The sequence below is a fragment of the Pelobates fuscus genome, chromosome 1 (genome assembly GCF_036172605.1).
Source record: "Pelobates fuscus isolate aPelFus1 chromosome 1, aPelFus1.pri, whole genome shotgun sequence".
NCBI lineage: Eukaryota > Metazoa > Chordata > Amphibia > Anura > Pelobatidae > Pelobates > Pelobates fuscus.
The window spans coordinates 164,887,805-164,908,146 of record NC_086317.1 but is presented as its reverse complement, the minus strand read 5'-3'; the positions used below and the strand labels follow the sequence as shown (position 1 = coordinate 164,908,146).

Below are 20,342 nucleotides of genomic sequence, written 5' to 3'. Positions count from 1 at the left end.
AAGTAGTCTGGGTGATGGAGTATCCCTTTTAAAAAAAAAATTAGACCAGCATGCTACTGGACATCACAATCCTATTTTGGCACAGTGCTGCTAAAAGGTTGTGTACCCCTGCCTTAGACCATTATATGCTACCATATTTTATTAATGTTGCTGGTATAGCCTCTAATTATTTATTGCCTTCACCCTATCAGATATTCTCTCCTTTCACCATTCACACACAGACCTCGGCCACCTCACTCATTCATTCACTCACTCATTCTTCCCATGACAAGGCAGCTAACGATCAGAACTACATCTCCCGTCATCCTTTGTGTCATTACGTCTATCGTGGCGCCGTCGCTCTTTCCTTATTGGCGAATCGGCGGGCGAGTGTCGCGCATGTGCAGTGCATGCCGGTAGCTGTAGGCCTCGCTTTCCGTACTTGCTGTGTAATTGGCATCCTTGCTTGTGGTGCGATCGTTGTTTATCTTGCTCCTGTTTGCAGTCATGTTCCTAACCCGCTCCGAGTATGACAGGTGAGAGCACAGGGAGTATGGCGGCATCCTGGCGGGGGACCCGGGGCATTAGCACACAGTACAGACTATACAGTCACATTGTATAAGGGCCAGTGCAGGGCTTTCTACCAGGCGGTATACATATTAATAGGGAACCTACAGAGTGCTCTGTGTGTCTCTCTCTATATCTATATATAACACGTGTGATGTATTTGGAATTCGTGTTCAATAATTAGTGTTTGCTTACACACAAAAAAATAGTTTTGTGGGAATAAATGTGGAATTGTGATCAGTTGTGATGGGTTTAAGAAATCGTGTACTGTGAGCATTAATAGGTGACACAATGCGGCTGATATTGCTCTGTGATCAGGAGCACAAAGCGACAGGTATCATGTTGTGGCAATAAGATGGTTTCAATCTGAGGCTCTAGGCATGACTGGGTCCAAATGGTAATGAGACGAGTAGGGTCTAGAATCAGCCATGACAAGGAGCAGAAAGGAACAGCTATGTTATGGCAAGGAGCTGCTTCCATTCTGTGGCACTAGGAAAAGGGCGGGCAAATATTGCAACTAGGCAAGGCGCGTGAGGGGGCAAGTATTGCACCGGGCAAGGCGCGTGAGGGGGCAAGTATTGCGACCGGGCAAGGCGCGTGAGGGGGCCAAGTATTGCGACCGGGCAAGGCGCGTGAGGGGGCCAAGTATTGCGACCGGGCAAGGCGCGTGAGGGGGCCAAGTATTGCGACCGGGCAAGGCGCGTGAGGGGGCCAAGTATTGCGACCGTGCAAGGCGCGTGAGGGGGCCAAGTATTGCGACCGTGCAAGGCGCGTGAGGGGGCCAAGTATTGCGACCGTGCAAGGCGCGTGAGGGGGCCAAGTATTGCGACCGTGCAAGGCGCGTGAGGGGGCCAAGTATTGCGACCGGGCAAGGCGCGTGAGGGGGCCAAGTATTGCGACCGGGCAAGGCGCGTGAGGGGGCCAAGTATTGCGACCGGGCAAGGCGCGTGAGGGGGCCAAGTATTGCGACCGGGCAAGGCGCGTGAGGGGGCCAAGTATTGCGACCGGGCAAGGCGCGTGAGGGGGCCAAGTATTGCGACCGGGCAAGGCGCGTGAGGGGGCCAAGTATTGCGACCGGGCAAGGCGCGTGAGGGGGCCAAGTATTGCGACCGGGCAAGGCGCGTGAGGGGGCCAAGTATTGCGACCGGGCAAGGCGCGTGAGGGGGCCAAGTATTGCGACCGGGCAAGGCGCGTGAGGGGGGGCAAGTATTGCGACCGGGCAAGGCGCGTGAGGGGGGCAAGTATTGCGACCGGGCAAGGCGCGTGAGGGGGGGCAAGTATTGCGACCGGGCAAGGCGCGTGAGGGGGGCAAGTATTGCGACCGGGGAAGGATCTCGTAGAGTTTGGGTAGTCAACCTTCTGCACTCCAGATATTGTGGGCTACATCTTCCCTGATGCTTTCCAGCATTGTGGCTGTGAGAGCTTTATGGGAGATGTAGTCCACAACATCTGGAGTGCTGAAGGTTTCCTACCTCTGGCAATAGGGTCTGGTATAAGCCATGACAAGGAGCACGAATGCTGCTACACACAATGGTTTGAAGTATAAGAGAGCTGGAATTGTTATGTAGTACCAATCATAAGTGGGCTGGTTTCACACTTTGACTAGCAGCACAAGTGGTTGGTATTCAGCTATGAAAAATAGCATAAGTGGGCTGGTAATGGGCCATAACAAGCAACAGCTGGTATCACACCATGACAAGCGGTATAAATGGGCTGGTATCACACCATGACAAGAGGCATAATTCTGCTGCTATTACACCATAGCATGGAACATAAAAGTGTCTGGTATTATGCTGTGACTAGATTCATAATAGTCTGATATGACGTGGCAAAAAAATGTACAGGGGTTGGTGCACACTAGCATGGAGTATAAAAGGGGCATGGTATCATTGTGCTTCATGAAGCACACCAGTATCACAGCATTGTAAGTGGTTCTGTAAAGCACTATGGCAAGGAACAATATGGAATTTGCATCATCTTTTGGCAGGGATCACAATGGTTATACTTTTATCCCATAGCAAGAAGTTTAAGGTCGCTGGTGCATATTTTGGTGTTTGGCATACAAGGTTAAGGAGCAGAGTGTGCGTGTCTTCAGAACTATAGACAAAGTAATGGATCTGCTAATGTCAAACTTGGCTTTTTTTATGTTTTCTTAGGGGTGTCAACACATTCTCTCCAGAGGGCAGACTTTTCCAAGTAGAATATGCAATTGAAGCCATAAAGGTAACAATACTTACGCTTTTACATTTGCCTGTGTTATCTACAGTAAGATATTTTTTTATTTATTTTTTACTCCAGCTCAAAATGAAAGTGAAAGTGCTTATTGTCATTTACAAAATGAAAGTGCATTATTAAAAATGGAGTCTTATATTGAAGCACCTTTCTACATGAAGCTCAGTTAGTGTCAATTTGAATTTCAATTTGCTGGAATATTATATAAATATAAAAAAAATAAAAACAATTTCCAAACATTTTCAGTATTCATGGACACTGGAAACATCAGAAAGTGGATTAATCATATCATCAACATTGTAGTTCACATGGGAACTTTCATCAGGGCAATCATGCAAGAAAAAAAAATATACAACACCATAAATTCTTATTTAATTCTAACTTTAACTAGTGATTGTCAAGCTGCACGTCAGTGGAAGCTGAAAATGAAATTCAAAATTGCATAGTGACGCATTAACAGAAGAATGATCTACCTTTTTGTAGAAAATAATACATGAGCCCAGTACAAAGGTTTCAAGTCCATATGGCAGATGTAGTCAGATTTTAAGAATGCATTCCATTGAGGGCTGATAATCTATTTTAAATAAAATATTTTGCAGATCAATTGAAGACAAAAATAATCACTTATTGTGACTATGTTAAATGTGAATAAAGAGACAATGCATGCTTTTCATTGTGTATATCAAGAGCTTCGGTGGGCAACACCCATGAGAGCAAAGATGGAAGTATTGTATATTTTTTTTGTATTTAAGTGATAGAAAAAAAAATGCTGTTTTTTTTTTTTTTTTTTGGTCTGCATAATGTGTGGCTTAGATCACCTCTACAAGCAATAATTACTTATTTCTCATTTTTATTAAGTAACACAGTATTGACTTACAGGGCTGTGGAATTTAGAAAAAATATCTACTTTTTCAAGGGAGTGGTAACCCAATCAATTTGTCCTGACAAAAATTTATTTAATATACAAAAAAATGGGGACACCTGGCAGGAGCCGTGGACTTTGACTGGGATATTTGTTAAACTCTTAATTTGTATGGACTGGCTCTATATGATGTGTGTGCACGCGCGCTGGTGCTCTGTATAAACACATGCTTGACTTTCTGCAGGAGAGGGGCTATTATTATTATTGCCATTTATATAGCGCCAACAGATTCCGTAGCGCTTTGCAATATTATGAGAGGGGGATTTAACTATAAATAGGACAATTACAAATAAACTTACGGGAACAATAGGTTAAAGAGGACCCTGCTCAATCAAGCTTATGTTCTATAGGAGGTGGGGTGTAAAACACATTAGGACAGGAAGGCTATGAAGCATGGTGTTACAATAAAGCGTCATAACTCAGGTGATCCAGTAGGGGTTTACTCTGCCTTGTGGGGGGGAAGGGGGAAAGGGAACTCAGTCTTGGAGGCCCCACTTCACATCTTGCAGGACATAAAGGATCTGCTGTTAATGTCTTGGTGCCAAATACCACCGGACATGTTCAGAGGTCTTGTGGAGTCCATGCCTCAAAGCATCAGATCTGTTTTGGCAGCACAAAGGGGGCCTAACTGATATTAGGCAACTGGTTGTAATGTTGTGGCTGATCAGTGTATGTATGCATCTGTAGCTTAGGTTCATAAACTTTAAACTGTTTGGAGTGTTTAGTGTAGCTATGTCTGCATGAATTTGGTTAATTGTTTTAGTGTAGGCTGAGGACTAGTTCTTTAAAATATAAGCTGCTTTGAATTGGCAAGCTTTAACCCCTTAAGGACCAAACTTCTGGAATAAAAGGGAATCATGACATGTCAGACATGTCATGTGTCCTTAAGGGGTTAAACTACTTCATAGGGTATTCCAGGCGGGTGGAGTTCAAATGGTTTGACAACTTACTCTGGGTGAGCACCAGGACTCTCCTGGCACCATAACTACTACAGTTACCTCAAAACGCTAGTAGTTCAAAAGCCACTTTAATATACCTGCTATTCTTTGTAATCTGTGTGTTCATTTACTCTGTTCCCAGATTTCTATTGTTTGTTTGTATATTGTTAAAAAAAAAAAAAATATATATATATATATATATATACTCGAGTATAAGTCGAGTTTTTCTGCACATTTTTTTGTGCTGAAAAACCCCAACTCGACTTATATTTGAGTCAATTGCCATAATACAGACTGGGGGCTGGCAGAGAGCTCTTACCTCTCCTGCAGCTCCTGTCAGCTCCCTCCTCCTCCGCACCGGTCCGGTCAGCTCCCAGTGTAAGTCTCGCGAGAGCCACGCTATGACCCCGCGGCTCTCGCGAGACTTACACTGGGACTTGCAGAGGGAGCTGACCAGACCGGCGCGGAGGAGAAGGGAGCTGACAGGAGCTGCAGGAAAGGGAAGTCCCCTCCACTGAACTGCAATGCCACTGGACCACCAGGGAGTGAGAGCCCCCCTCTCTGCCATGTATCAAGCAGGGAGGGGGGACGAAAAGAATATGAATAAAAAATTAAATAATAATATTTTAAAAATAATAGCATAACAAAAATTATGAAAATAATATTATAACAAAAAAAAAATTAAAATAATAATAAAAATGCCCACCCCTCACCAAGGCTCTGCAACACATACACAAACACACACTGCACTCATGTATTTATATATATCATGTATTGTACTGTGTTGCTAGCTATACTATAATCTTGTTTCAGCTTGGCTCGACAGCCATTGGGATCCAGACATCAGAAGGAGTATGCCTTGCAGTCGAGAAAAGGATTACATCTCCACTGATGGAACCCAGCAGCATTGAGAAGATTGTAGAAGTAGATGCTCACATTGGTAAATATTGCAACCCCCAACACACACGCATCTGATGCCAATGAATATGCTACACCACAGATTCAATTACCTTCAGTTAAAGGGTTATTCCTAGCATGATAACCACTACAGTTCTCTGTAGTGTTTATGATGCCAGGTACAATTACTTGATGAGGAGGCAATGGTTTGCGACTAACATGGGTAAGGTACAATGAATGGTGGCTTTTATCCAGTTATCCAGTTTCTGTAGAGTGGATCACAACAGTTCTGTGCCTTCATTAGCTGCGCTCACTAAATGAATGGGTACCTGTGCATAGAATATGCACAGAATTAACTTGAATGCTGCTGGCGCTGTCATACTCCAGTTTTGTACATAGAGGGTCATTGTACCATGACCACTTCAAAACAGTTATGTTGTTTGGAATAACTCTTTAAAATGGACCCGGAGGCATGTCTGCTCTTTTTGGGTACATTTATACATTTGTGGAAGGTGAAAGGTATCTGCTACAGAAATGGATGTGGCATTTTAACAAGTTTATTTTGAAAGCATTTCACTTTATTTAATGAAAGCCAAAATATAAAAGTGAACCTTTTTTTAGTAAAACAAAGTAAGTCGCATTAAGAGTATCTGTTAGTACCATGACCACTGCAGTGTTTTGACGTGGTCCTAGTGTTTGGAGTCTGTATGTGCCTAGTTTCACTTTGAAACGTCATTATCCATCCCAAAACTTGTGTTCTTTGTTAATTAATGTGCATATTGGATGTCTGTCATCAGCATGCATTGCATGGTTGCGACAGACAACTAGTGGTGGCACGTCTCCCCCCCCCCCCACCCCCTCCATGCCACCCAGTCGGTCCTATCTCCAGGACAACCTTCCGATTGCAGTGAGGGTGAGTGACCTCACCAGAGGAGATTCAAGCTGCAGGGTAAACTTTGCCTCAGTGTGGGATGGCAGGTAAGTTTATCTTTGATTTCTTTATATATATCTTATTTTTACTCCAAAACATCCAAAACAGTGCATTATTAAAACACTCTTTATTTTTTATTTTTTTGCAGTAACCATTAAAAGGAGCACTATGGGGTCAGGAACACAAACATGTATTCCTAACCCTATAGGCTTAAAACCACCATCTAGCCACCCTGTCCCCCTCATGCCTCCCTAAAAATAGTAAAATCTTACTTGTATTCAAGCCCGAAGCTGTAACTCTGCATGCTGTTTGCCTCAGAAAAACAAGCTGTCTGCTGATATTATCAGAAGTGGTATCCTGCTTCCCCGTAGGATTAGCTGAGACTGACAGAGGCAGATCAGGAGCAGAGCCAGAACAATTCAAACACAGCCCTGGCCAATCAGCATCTCCTCCTAGAGATTAATTGAATCAATTAATCTCTATTAGGAAAGTTCAGTGTCTGCATGCAGAGGGAGGAGACACTGACTGTTTGGATGCATTTTAGGCAGCCATGACCCAGGAAGGATATCTAACAGCCATCTGAGGAGTGGCCAGTGAAGTTATCACTAGACTGTAATGTAAACACTGCATTTTCTCTGAAAAGACAGTGTTTACAGCAAAAAGCCTGAAGGTAATGATTCTACTCACCAGAACAAATTCAATACGCTGTAGTTCTGGTGACTATAGTGTCTCTTTAATTTGGGGGAATTTTTAGTATCACCTATTTAATTCAAAGTATATATAGAGCTGATTTATGGTCCACTATGTTGTTGTTTTTTCCTGTAGGCTGTGCAATGAGTGGATTAATTGCTGATGCAAAGACCTTAATCGACAAAGCAAGAGTTGAAACACAGGTATCACAGACACTTTAAATGGCACAATACTTATATTCCTCATTTCTAGACCTTTAATATGGAGCGTGGTTTTGGCACAGATGTATATTAAAGGATAATCATGAACTGTAAAAAATGTAGTGGCTGTAAGATCAATATTCGGAATAGAACTTGATAACCATGAAGGCTACAAACATTGTATTTGTTTATTTTAGCAAGAGCAGTGTTAAGTTTGGCAGCAACTTTCAATTTAGTTTTAGTCAGTCTTTTGACTCAAAAGTCGTTTTAGTCGACTAAATCTCCAGTAGATCTGTCTCTATTGCCCCTCTGTGTTCCCAAGTCCCGTTCTGTCTCTTTTGCCCCTTCCCCAGCCCCTCTGTGGCTTCCTCACGCGCCAGTTAATTTTGTCGGCAAATTTCAATTTAGTTTTATTCATAGTCTTTCGACTAAAAAGCCTTTTTAATTTTAGTGATATTATAGTCATCTGAATGATTTTAATCTTGTTTTACTCGACTAAATCTCAAACCTTTTAGTTGACTAAAATATGACTAGAATTCTTAGTCGATAAAATTAACACTGCATCAGAGTTAATATGACAACATACATATATACACAGGGACAGTGAAAACAGCTCCCAGAATCCTGTTAATAGGACTGTACAAATCACTGGACTGTTCACCCATTTGGACAGAATAGGAAAGCTTTCTTTACATCATAACTGTAAATTTGTAGAATTACATTCTCTGCCTAGAGATGTTGCTTTGTCAGACTCGGAATATATACAAAAAAAAAGTCTGGAGGTCACTCTGGAATAATATAGCCGCCATGTGTAGAATATATTAACAGCTTGTTGATCCATCATGAAGTGAAGACAGACTGATTTAAATTACCACCTTCTTTAGGAAAAACTGGAGCAACAGATGTGAGAGAGGCTAAATATTATTTGTGGGGTTCATCCTCCCGAAGTGTAAATGAGTCCTCATGCACTCCCCAACAATGTCCCAAAATAGCCAAACTGGTAGCATCTTGCGCTTACATTTTAAATTCACCTTGTATTCTCACTGTAAAGAATAACCCTGTTATAGAGTGCTGTAGTGTATGTCTAATTGTAGTGACAAAAAGATAATTGTATTGCCACTTCTGTGCTCTGCCTAGAATCACTGGTTTACTTACAATGAAACGATGACTGTGGAGAGTGTTACTCAAGCTGTGTCTAATCTTGCGCTGCAGTTTGGAGAAGAGGATGCAGATCCCGGAGCAATGGTTAGTATCCTAGATTGTACACCTGGCAATCCATTTTCTTTGTTTAGTGTTTACATTTTGTTTTACACCCAATTTATTTTAGACACCGCTCATTCCAGCATGTGCTTCACCTTTTGTTCCAGGTTGCCTAACTTGCATTGCCATAAATTACTTGGTCACACATTGTTCTACCCTACAGAAATTCTTATATAAAACAGTTTCCTCTATTTCTAAAATAATTATAAAATGCCAGCAGGTTCTGCATAATAAACCAGGGCTACAGGCATACTGCCATCTGACAAACTTTACATCAACTTACAAAATGTACCCATAGCTATGTACTGATGGATTCAGGGTAATCCTCTTCATACTAAGAATCCAGTAGGAAGTGGGTTTTTGAATTCCCATATGTTGCAATATTTTTTTATACTATTCTTTGAGGAGCAGGGATGTTATCATTTCTTTACTTGCACTTGATAAATATGCATCTCTGGCACTCCCCTGCAGGATGTTTGAACTAGACATCTCTTGGTTCTCTGCCTGTATTGATAATCCCTCTTAGACCCCCCCCCCCTTTGTCCATGCATAGACTTTACACTTCTTCCTTACTCATTGGAATTTTCCCTGTAATTTGTATGCAAATGCATTGTTCGGTCTGCTTCCTTTATGTTTCAGAGCCGTCCATTTGGTGTGGCACTGCTGTTTGGCGGAGCAGATGAAAAAGGACCACAACTGTGAGTATAAATTAGTGGCCCCGCTATTTTGGTAAGCAGTGTTTATTTATGGTATGGTTTTAATGTGTTTTCTCATCTGCCCCTTCTTTTATCCTAGATACCACATGGATCCATCTGGAACATTTGTACAGTGTGATGCGAGAGCTATTGGCTCTGCTTCTGAAGGAGCTCAGAGCTCTTTACAGGAGGTTTATCACAAGGTGAGAGTATTGTCAAGGATCAGACACAGCACAAGTGAAATTCAGGAAAACCCTGTTTTATTGAAAAGCCTCCCGATAATTTAGAATTAAATGTCTCATAGTATTGTGTTGGTGTAAGTTGTTAATGGCTAGTCTAAAGACACACTGAATTTTGTTTAATTCCAGTCCATGACACTGAAAGAAGCCATTAAATCGGCCCTCACTATATTGAAGCAAGTAATGGAGGAGAAGCTGAATGCCATCAATATTGAGGTATTTATTGAGCACTTATTGTGTGCATTTGTGTAGCATTTTCAAAGTAACTAACAGAGCTTGGTTTTGCTTAATACATTTTTATGCAAACAATCCAGTCTCACTTAATCCCTTAAAGACTAATGAGGGTCTCTGCTGTTATAACAGCAATCTGTGTAAGGAAAATTAAAATTAAATTACTTACTGTCATGCTCTTCTGGGACACAAGTATGATGACACCAGAGTATAGTAAGTGGTCCCTAAGGGGTTGTCTCTGTACATTGGGGGAGCAAATGTACATGTACAAAGTTGGCAGTTAAAATTCTTTCTGCACATTTAATTTTTAATACTGCAAAGTTGGCATTATCCTTTCCTAAAGTAAGTTAAACATTACCCTACATGAGAGGTGCTGTAGAGCCTAGTTTCTCAATTTGTGGTATGTGTACCCCAGGATATACGCGTACTAAAGGCAGGGGTTATGCCAAGAGGTGGCAAGCTTTCATCCTTTTAGGCACCCAGTGGTGACCGGCTGGTTGGGAATGTAGGTGACAAGGGAGCTGTAATCTTCATGATCTTTTAGCACTACTCCCTTGCACACCCTGCGCTGATGGAAGGTTATGATGTCACTCTGACCCTGTCATCACTAAACCGTGAGGGGGGGAGCAGTGCTGGAAGAGCACGAAGATGGTAGCAGCCACACACTAGAGCCCAGGGAAAGGATCTAATCCAGCTCTCCGAAAGGTAGGGAGGTTGGGTGGACTATAATAAAGAATTATAGTTTGTGAGTGGGTGAGATAATTGTGTGTGTGTGTGTGTGTGTGTGTGTGTGTCAAATTTGTAAGAATGTGTCTGTCAGTGTCCTCTTTGTGTAAATGTTTTTGTGTAAGTGTTCTCTGTACATAAATGTGTTTCAGTGTCGTGTGTCAGCATCCTCTGGGTGTAAATATGTGTGTGCTGGTGTCCTCGGGGTGTCTAACTGTTAAAGGGACACTATAGTCACCAGAACTACAGTTTAATGTAGATGTTCTAGAGAGTACAATCATTCCATGCAGGCGTTTTCATGTAAACAGTGCCTTTTCAGTGAAAAGGCAGTGTTTACATTACTGCCTAGACACACTCCTCAGAAGGCCACTAGAGGTGTTGCACCGACGTATAATGTACAGGCACTGGAATTTCCTCATAGAGATGCATTGATCCAATGCATTTCTATGAGAAGATGCTGATTGGCCAAGCCGACATTTTCCCTAGTCAATTTCGGTCGATGCAATGCTTTCCCTATGGTAAAGCATTGGATTGGCTAAATATAATACATACGGATTGTGTCAGCAAGTAGGGTGATCAGAGTGGGGCCGGTGCGGACTTGCGCAGCGCTGGAAATAAGCTAAGTTTCATTATATTTTAAGGGGGTAACAGGGGACAAGCCACTTATAACCTGTTTGTGTTCCTAACCCTATAGTGTTCCATTAAGTGTGTATTATATTTTTTTTATTAATGACTTTTATATGTCAGATTAATAGTTCATACACTCCTCCTTACATACACAATATTCACATTGTTATATTCTTTACTACCTTTAATCAGACCTGTTCTCCAGTATGGGATTAACTTGCATATCAGTGTGTACATGTTTCATTTCGAATTTAAATCAATAGAAATTACTTTCTCGAGGCAGGGGTCCCTATGAAATATTTTTTAGACCTGCAGGGCTACTTCTCCGTAAAAGATTGAGAAACCATGCTTTAGAATGTGTTTCTTAGGTATCACAGTAAATGCCTCTTCAGTTGCAGTAAGCCGTCACTATTCCCATTGATCTTTTCCCATATCCAGACACTCTAACGGAGAGAAAAGAGGCAAAGGCAAAACACCCACACTAATATAGACGTAGATAAAAGAGAAACACGCTGCAAAAATAGATGCCAGCACACACAAAAACATTAACAAGCTGTTTAAAACAGTGAGTGACGGCTTTGCTCCATGGAAAAATATATTCACTTTGAACCGTGAAGTATGAGACTGTATTAATTAGCTTGCCACATCAAAACTGCAATGCTTTTATGTTTGTTTTTTTATTTACTTTTTTTTTTTTAACTTCCTTAACTAGCAAAAAAAAAAATCTTAAATGTGAGAGTAGTGACCATTTTTTCTCTTTACATTTATATTTTATTTTTATTTAATAAAAGTAATTTTTCCTTTATATTTCACATTCCTTTCTTGGTTGAGGAAGTACAGAAATTCTTTCCCTGTCCTTAGAATGCTGGATCTCATTTCTCAGCCTGTTATAAGGAATATGACAGATCCCTTCGTTCGGCTGAGGGGGGGTTCTATCCAGGGAGCTATTCTGGTGGCAGGTGGCTATATTTGGGGCATTGCAGTAGCAGAGATTTTTTGCTGACACTCATCACACTCACAGCAGCTGCTCAACCCATCTCCTCCCCTTCTTCCCTACTGATAATCCTTGTCTTTCTTCCACAGCTAGCTACAATTGAGCCTGGGAAGAAGTTTCACATGTACTGCAAAGAGGAGCTGGAGGAGGTGATAAAGGATATTTGAGCATCTCCATACTTACCGTAGCAGATTGCAACTGGTCCCTGCTGTTCCACATTCATTTTTTTTTTTATATATAAATAATTGTCTGTATATAAATGCAGCTGAGAATCATCAGAAGTAAACTTTCTTATTCCTTCAATTGGTGTTTGTTTCCCCCCCCCCCCCCCCCCCTCAACTTAATAGAATAGTTCAGTATATAATGAGGGTGGTATGTGGAGATTTTATTTACAAAGCAAAGCAATATAGGTCTAAAGTGAATCTGACGGCTACAAAAACTTAGCAATTATTAACAGAGCATAATTGGCCTCCAGATTGTGTTAACATGTTTTAAATTGGCTTTGAAACTTGGGTTTGAGTTTTACTGTATTATGCCGGAGAATAAGCAGAGATGCATATAAATAAAACACACTGGTATACTAGATCCAAATAAATACCACTATAATGCTTATTAAGACCGCGCTCACAATATCTAGATAAGTACTCCTAATAGTGAAAAAACATTACTAGCAAAATATTTCTATACATGCTGAGCAAAAAAGCGCATAAAACATAAAAATAATAAAAAATTAATCCTTTCAATTATTAATGTGACCCCAAATAGTCTGTTGCTGCCTTTGGAGAGAAAAGTCCTAGGAAAATCCTTGTCACTGGAAAGTAAATATACCTAAAAAAGCGCAAAATAGACAAACACTGTGAGGGGTTTCTATGATAAAATACGTTTTATTCTGTGTGCAAAAAACAAATGGCTATAATGTAGATATCATCCGCAATAAAACATTGTAAGAAAATAACCAAATTAAACCGTAAAAATACTAAAGTGCATAAAAACTCTATTTGATCTTCTGAAACTAGCCCCTCTGGGAAGAGCCTGCTCGATTTTAAATACCCAAATAAACAGGAGATCAAGGACCTGATTGGTGACTGTAGGATAAACTGCTACAAATGTGCAGCTTCTTGACGGTCCTGTGTGGTCTGGGAAATATCGGTATGGGAGAGTTTTTGGCTGTAGGTGCCGTTCGAGTTCCACTCTGAAATATTGTGCAGCCGTTTGTGTTGTTACGTCGGCAGGAACCAGCTGTACGGAGTACTGGAGGGGACAGGCTGTCAGCAGATCGGTAGTCTTTTTCTCCTACGCGTTTCGTGTGAATGTACTCACTTCCTCATGGAGCATGAAAAATTACCGATACTAGCAGTGTTCTATTATATACCCTAAGGGTAAAAGTGATTGTCTTAAATATTTTTTCTTTTTAAAATTTAGACAACATAGATATATAAATGTATAAAATCTTTTCAGATTTTGAGATAAGGCTATAACCCTCTTACACTCCATAAGGAAAGTGTTTTAGAAAATATAAAGATTCCAAATAATAAATATTAATAGAAGTAGTGATTCCTATATAGTGAAACAAAACCATAATACAAAATAGCCTATCCATGCTAGGAACATTGTGATACATTGTATACTGTTACGGAAATTAAAAATGCAACATTGTATCAAAACTCTTATTTCTTAGCTGAAGCAACATAAAGTGCAAAACCATCCGTACATATAATTAGGCTAAGGAATAAATTCCTAAAATGAGCTGCCCAAGGAGATTTAGGGAAGTAGGAGGAAAATAGAATCAAGGAAATGTGGAGAGTGAGAATAAAAAAGGAAGATATATCAATAAAATCTAAAAAGTCACTCTTTTTTCCCTCTCAGTTCCCTTTCCTTCTTAAAAAATATATAGTTAAAAAGCTGCTAGGTCAAGATCTTTATTAAGACCACCATTATAGAGGGTACCTAACTTAAAAATCCAATATGATTCCCTCCGTCTGAGGGTTTTTAATCGATCCCCAACTCTCAAAGTTGGTTTAATTGCCTCCATACCTTTTACTATTGGACCTTTTAGTGTTTTCGTACTCCCTCAGGAGGTGAGTACATACGAAACGCGTAGGAGCCTAGAGCGCCCTGCCGATGTAACAACACAAATGGCTGCACTGTATTTCAGAGTGCAACTCGAACAAAACCTACAGCTGAGGGCTCTCCCCTTCCGATATTTCCCAGACCACACAGGACCGTCGAGAAGCTGCACATTTGTAGCAGTTTCTCCTACACCTATCAGGTCCTTGATCTCCTGTTTATTTGGGTATTTAGAACCGAGCATGGAGAGTTGTCATTAAGGGTGCATTTTCAACCTGTAAGTGGTGTCCCTTAGGGTTCTGTTCTAGGACAGCTTCTATTTAACATATTTATAAATAATCTTATAATTGATGGAAGTCATGTTTCACTGTTTGCAGATGACACTAAACTCTGTGAAGTAATACAATGTGAGCAGGATATTACTTGGCTGCACAGGGTTTAAAGGAATACTATAGTATTCAATGCATCTCTATGTGGAGATGCTGATTGGCCAAGGAAGCGTTTGACTACGCCCTTGACAATCTCAACCAGTACAGTGCTTTTCTATGGGAAAGATTTGGAATTAGGTGAGATCATCACTTCTGATGTCAGCCAAAGAGGCAGATTGGGGGGAAGCTAGTGCCAGTGGACCCACGCGGAGCTGGAAATGAGGTAAGATTTTTGTGTGTTTAGGGGGGCTTAATAGTGTTTTTAACACTTTAGGGTCAATAATACATGTTTTTGTTTCTATATAGTGTTCCTTTCAGATTGATTGGGGGGGCTGGGCACTCAAATGAAATTTAATGTAGATATATGCAAAGTTATGCTCTTTGGGGTAAATAATGCACAAGCAACTTATACCCTAAATGGTAGTGAATTAGGGATAACCACACGTGAGAAGGATTTGGAAATTGTTATAGAAAACAGACAAGGAAACCATGTGCAATGTCAATGAGCAGTTGCCAAGGCCAGTAAGGTATTGTAATGTATACATCGGGGCATTCATTCTCATGATAAATATATAACTTTACCTCTCTATAAAGCAATGGTAAGACACCCTTGTACGTACTGTGCAGTTTTGGATACCTGTTTTACAGAAGGATATTATGGCGCTAGAAAAAGTGCAGAGACTGGCTACAATTATTAGGATTTAGGAATTGTTTTAGACATCAAACTATGCAACAATGTGCAATGTCAATCAGCACCTGCTAAGGCCAGTAAGGTATTGTCATTCATAAAAAGCTGCATTCATCCTCTGCATGAAATTATAATTTTGCCTATTTATAAATCGCTGGTAAGACCACACCTTAAATATGATGTGAAATTTGGGGCATCTGTTCTAAAGAAGGATATTATTGCACTAGAAAAAGAGGTGGGCTACAAATTTAATAAAAGGAATGGAGCATTTTAGTTCTGAAGAAAGGTTTAGAAAAGTTGAGAAAAGCAGCCCCTCAGAGGGGATATGATCGCATTATACAAATATATTCGGGTCTAATTCAAACCATTGTCTGGAAATCTATTCATAAACAAGACTATACATGGGAAACAAGCTCATGCATTTAGACTGAAAAAAAGGAGATTGAGTCTAAGGCAAAGGAAAGTGTTTTTTTTTTTTCAGTAAACGCAATAAGGATGTGAAGTTCTCTGCAGAGAACCATCTGAAGGGGTGGTTTTATCAGAGTCTATACAGATCTATAAACAGCAACTGGATGAATAGTTGCAAAAATATTTTCAGGGATATTTTTTTTATTAGTGGGGCAATAGCTTCTTGATCCAAGGAGACATGGCTGCCGTTCTGAGGTCAAGAAGGAACTTCTTCCTAGTTTGTTGCAAAATTGGAAAGCGCTGCAAACTGTGTTTTGTTTTGTTTGGTTGGTTTTTGTTTGCCTTCTTTTGGATCAATGGCAAAACTATTGAGAAAGGTTGCACTTGATGGACGCATGTCTCTATTTAGATATGTAATTATGTAGACTACTGTTATTCTCTACTGTAGGTGAACACTTAAGCATCCTTCAAAAATGTATTACCACCATTAGATACCAATTGTTGAAGGACAAGGAAACACAAATATAATTCTGTTGTTTGTGACAGTAGAACATGTTCTCTGCAAATAACTAAGTTACAAATAGAAATCTACACAATTGGATATTCATCCTGCTTAGATTACAGCTCTGATAAAATAAATCCATGATTAAGGGTACACTGACGACTTAGCACAATACTCAACTGTATGTGACGTACTTGCACACAGCTGCTCAGACTATGTATTTCTTAAAGGGAAATGCATCACTTTACAATTATTTTTTTAAACCTGCAAGCAAACAAATGTATAAACCAAAATAAAACAAGAAAACTTTAAAAAGTATGTAATAAATGTTTATAAACTTAGTCAAATTTAGTCAGAATTATTGGCCAAACCTCTCAGGGGAGTTTTGTCAGTCCCTACCCCTCCCTCTTACGAACCCATTTCAGTTTCAGACCAGTACACAAATGACAAAAACAAGGCATTACTGTGCAGCAGCAGGTGAAAGAAACTGGACGTCGGAGTCTGCTCTGCATGACACTGATCAGACCACGTCTCTTCTCACCCTGTCAGGATTTTGTAAGGTGAAGAAATCCTACAACTAAATCTGTCAGACATGCCCAATGTTCTTATCCAGCATTCCTAGGGATAGGAGCCTGATTGGTTAGATCAGTACCCCTCCCTCCACACCCTTGGAGTGGGTGTGGAAAACATAAGAAAGAAGATGCAGGTAAATATGAAAAAATAATTCACCTTTTTTTCAGCTTGCAGAGTGAGCAACTGTCAAGCATTTGAATTGACACACATCCTTTTAAACTGAATATGACTTTAACATGTTTGAAAGGTGGCCTTTATTTGCAGATACTTTTTTTCCCCTCTACGATCAATCCCATTTCTTTCACAATTGAAGGCTTTTAAATACACGCAGCAATGGAAATATGGAGCTATATATATCATTATTTGATTATTTTATATCCACCAACAGCTCTGGTGAATTTCCATGTAACCACACTGGGCTGTATATTAAGTGTGTCTTGTAAGTGATGCTGCCAGTGAATAATTTTCTTTTCCTGGCTACTATTCATGGCAGCATAAATTATGGGTAGCTTCACCCCCAGCAAGAACAGGACAGGAAACAATGAAGTCAAGAATGAAGACTGCATGTATAAATGGTCCCACCTTCCATAAATCAGTCAGGGATAAAGCACCATGAACAAAGAAAAAATGTATAATATATACAAAAAATATACACTATACAATTTCCTTATTCCTGGCTAATCATGGCAGCATCACTTATGTGTAATACCCAAGCTAAGGCGATAAAAATAGGGTGGGGAAAACAAGTCCAGACACCAGAATAAGATGCTCAAGAATTCAATGTCTATTGTTATGGAACACTGAGAAGAGAACTCCTTTGCAAAAGGAAGTAGTGGAAGAAGCCAGATAGAGTTTGTAGTGGTTAATGACGTTCACTGGAGAGGAATAGATTGCTGCCTTACATATATCATCAGGAGGAACCACTGCCCAGCTAGACCAGAATGTGGATAGTGATCTTGTAAAAAATGAACTTTGACTGTAGCTGGAGATGTCATATTGTTCTGCATATAGGCATCTGTGATAACTGCAGAAATCCAGCTTCTTAGAGTTGAAGATAAAACAGTTTCCCCTTTGTGACTACCAGATGGTGGAAGAATAAACAATTTCTCAGACTTCTGGAAGTCCTTGGTGACAGAGAGGTAACAAATATTACAATCCCTGACCTATAATTTGTGGAGTTTTTCTTCATGAGGAGAAGGAGAAGGGAAAAAATGACCGTAAGACAACTTTCTGTAAGAGATGAAAGTTTGATACCACTTTGGGTAAAAGGTCTTCCATGTGTTTTAAGACCACTCTATCATGGTAAATCAGAGTGTGTGATTCATTACTTGAAAAAGCCTGAAATTCCGATATTTGTTTTGCAGTAGAGATGACTATCAGCAATAGGGCGCTGTAGGTAAGCCTTCGAACAGTAAATTCTTGTAGAGGGGTATAAGGAGGTTCGGTTAGGGTACTTAAAACCAAAGGCAAGTCCCAAGGAGGAGCTGAGTTTCTAGTTGGAGGTTGGATACGCATAGATATTTTGGAGAACATGGATATGAGGTGTTCCAAAGCTCATGAGACATTGCATAGAACCCCAATATCAGATGTGTGGGATCAGAATGGATCACTGAATCTGGAATCAAGAGATCCATCAATGCAGGAAGTTTCCATGGAGGAGCCCGAGACATCTTAAGTAGGGGAGGATACCACGGTCTCCTTGGCCAAATGGGAATGATGGCAATTACCTGTACTTCTTTCATACAAATTTTCTTCAATACCCTGTACAAATGAATATGCACATATTTGACATTAGCCTGTAATTGCATTATCATTTCAGTGTGTTTTCAGTACTGTTGAAGTCAAAACATAAACCACACCTTTCAACATTTCAAATGGACAAAGAGGGACATTTTCATTTAAGGGGTGTGAATAGGGAGAGTGGCTGGAGATTACGCTGTTTTGAGTTACTAATAACTTTAGGTGACATGCTAATAACAATTTATGCAACTAAGATGTAATTTAAAACAAGAGCAATGTATCGTATTTACTAAGACTGGATTTAAACCTGTTAATTGTAATTTAAAGACACGTTACTTTGAGTATTATTGTTACGGATCTCTGTTATACACTCCGACATACCAGCAATACGAAGCTCCTAGAAAAAAAAGAACATTATGATTAAAAAGATGGACAGGAGAATTTAGACCTAAAATAGTGAGTGCCCCTCCTGAATGGGAGGTATGCATAGGCGATCAGTGTGCCCCTAAACTATCAAAAGTGGTGGGTAAGATCAGGTAATAAGGGTAAGGTCTGTTTTCTTCATCCCAGCTAGGAATGTGCTTTGAGAAAAAAGTAAATCTTTATATCTGTGGTTTGAAACATTATGCTATTCACAAAAATTGAAGCCACTTTGGAAGGTGAGCCAAAAGGCCGTGCCATTTGTGTGAACCCATACTCACATACCATCACCATCATCACCATCCATCAAGACCTTCTGCAATATCACTAATAAAAATATTAAAGAGAATGGGATAGAAACATAGAATGTGACGGCAGATAAGAACCATTCGGCCCATCTAGTCTGCCCAGTTTTCTAAATACTTTCATTAGTCCCTGGCCCTATCTTATAGTTAGGATAGCCATATGCCTATCCCACGCATGCTTAAACTCCTTTACTGTGTTAACCTCTACCACTTCAGCTGGAAGGCTATTCCATGCATCCACTACCCTCTCAGTAAAGTAATACTTCCTGATATTATTTTTAAACCTTTGTCCCTCTAATTTAAGACTATGTCCTCTTGTTGTGGTAGTTTTTCTTCTTTTAAATATAGTCTCCTCCTTTACTGTGTTGTGTATTTAAATGTTTCTATCATATCCCCCCTGGCTCGTCTTTCCTCTAAGCTATACATGTTCAGATCCTTTAACCTTTCCTGGTAAGTTTTATCCTGCAATCCATGAACCGGTTTAGTAGCCCTTCTTTGAACTCTCTCATACGACAATATAGTAAGAATATCTGAGTATGTTCCTGTTTGGCATTTCTATGCACATGATCTGGTGCTCGCAAAACATCATTAGGTGATATTGTCATTGTGGGCACACAAAATGTTTTCTTTTTTCATACTTCCATTGTATTGCTCACCCTTGTAAACCCTTTCCTATCATTACTGGAGCTTGACTTCCAAAGAAGTCACAGTCATGCTTTAAAAGGGCACTCTTAAGAACCATCACAACTTGAGCGTGCAGAATTTAATCATCTCTCCTCCACTCTCACCAGCCCTGGTGGTGAGAGCTTAAACTGTGGTTGTAAGCTGTAGGCTTGTGCCAATTGCAATAATCCATTATTAGATTATTTAGCAGGTCAAATCATTCTTTTTGTTTTTATGTAAATCAGTTTTTATTGATGTTTTTATTCATTGTAAAGTTAGAATGGAGAAACAAGCAGTCAAAAGGCAAACCAGGGAGCCTCAAAGCAATTAACTGGACTAAATACAATGTTTTCTGAAATACTGGAAGTCAAACATTCACAACTGATCCAATAATGCAGATAAGGTGATAAGCACATGAAA

The 20,342-nt window shown here is 40.1% G+C and overlaps 2 protein-coding genes across 2 annotated transcripts in view; both read left to right on the top strand.

Moving 5' to 3' along the window:
• SORT1 (sortilin 1) overlaps positions 1 to 20,342 on the top strand; it is a 530,048-nt gene that overhangs the window by 436,867 nt on the left and 72,839 nt on the right. The gene's annotated exons all lie outside the window — the stretch shown is intronic.
• Positions 362 to 12,431, top strand: PSMA5 (proteasome 20S subunit alpha 5). Its single transcript, XM_063444374.1, has 9 exons — positions 362 to 515; positions 2,703 to 2,769; positions 5,452 to 5,578; positions 7,292 to 7,359; positions 8,494 to 8,601; positions 9,256 to 9,314; positions 9,412 to 9,514; positions 9,680 to 9,766; positions 12,218 to 12,431. The coding sequence occupies exons 1-9, from the start codon at positions 487 to 489 to the stop codon at positions 12,293 to 12,295; spliced, it is 726 nt and encodes a 241-aa protein (XP_063300444.1). The 5' UTR covers positions 362 to 486; the 3' UTR covers positions 12,296 to 12,431.

Excerpts from the sequence above, each read along its gene's own strand:
- PSMA5 (XM_063444374.1), top strand. The coding sequence starts at position 487 with ATGTTCCTAACCCGCTCCGAGTATGACAG. Across the intron at positions 5,579-7,291 it reads AGAAGTAGATGCTCACATTG|GCTGTGCAATGAGTGGATTA; the intron begins GTAAATATTGCA and ends TTTTTCCTGTAG. Across the intron at positions 9,515-9,679 it reads TACAGGAGGTTTATCACAAG|TCCATGACACTGAAAGAAGC; the intron begins GTGAGAGTATTG and ends GTTTAATTCCAG.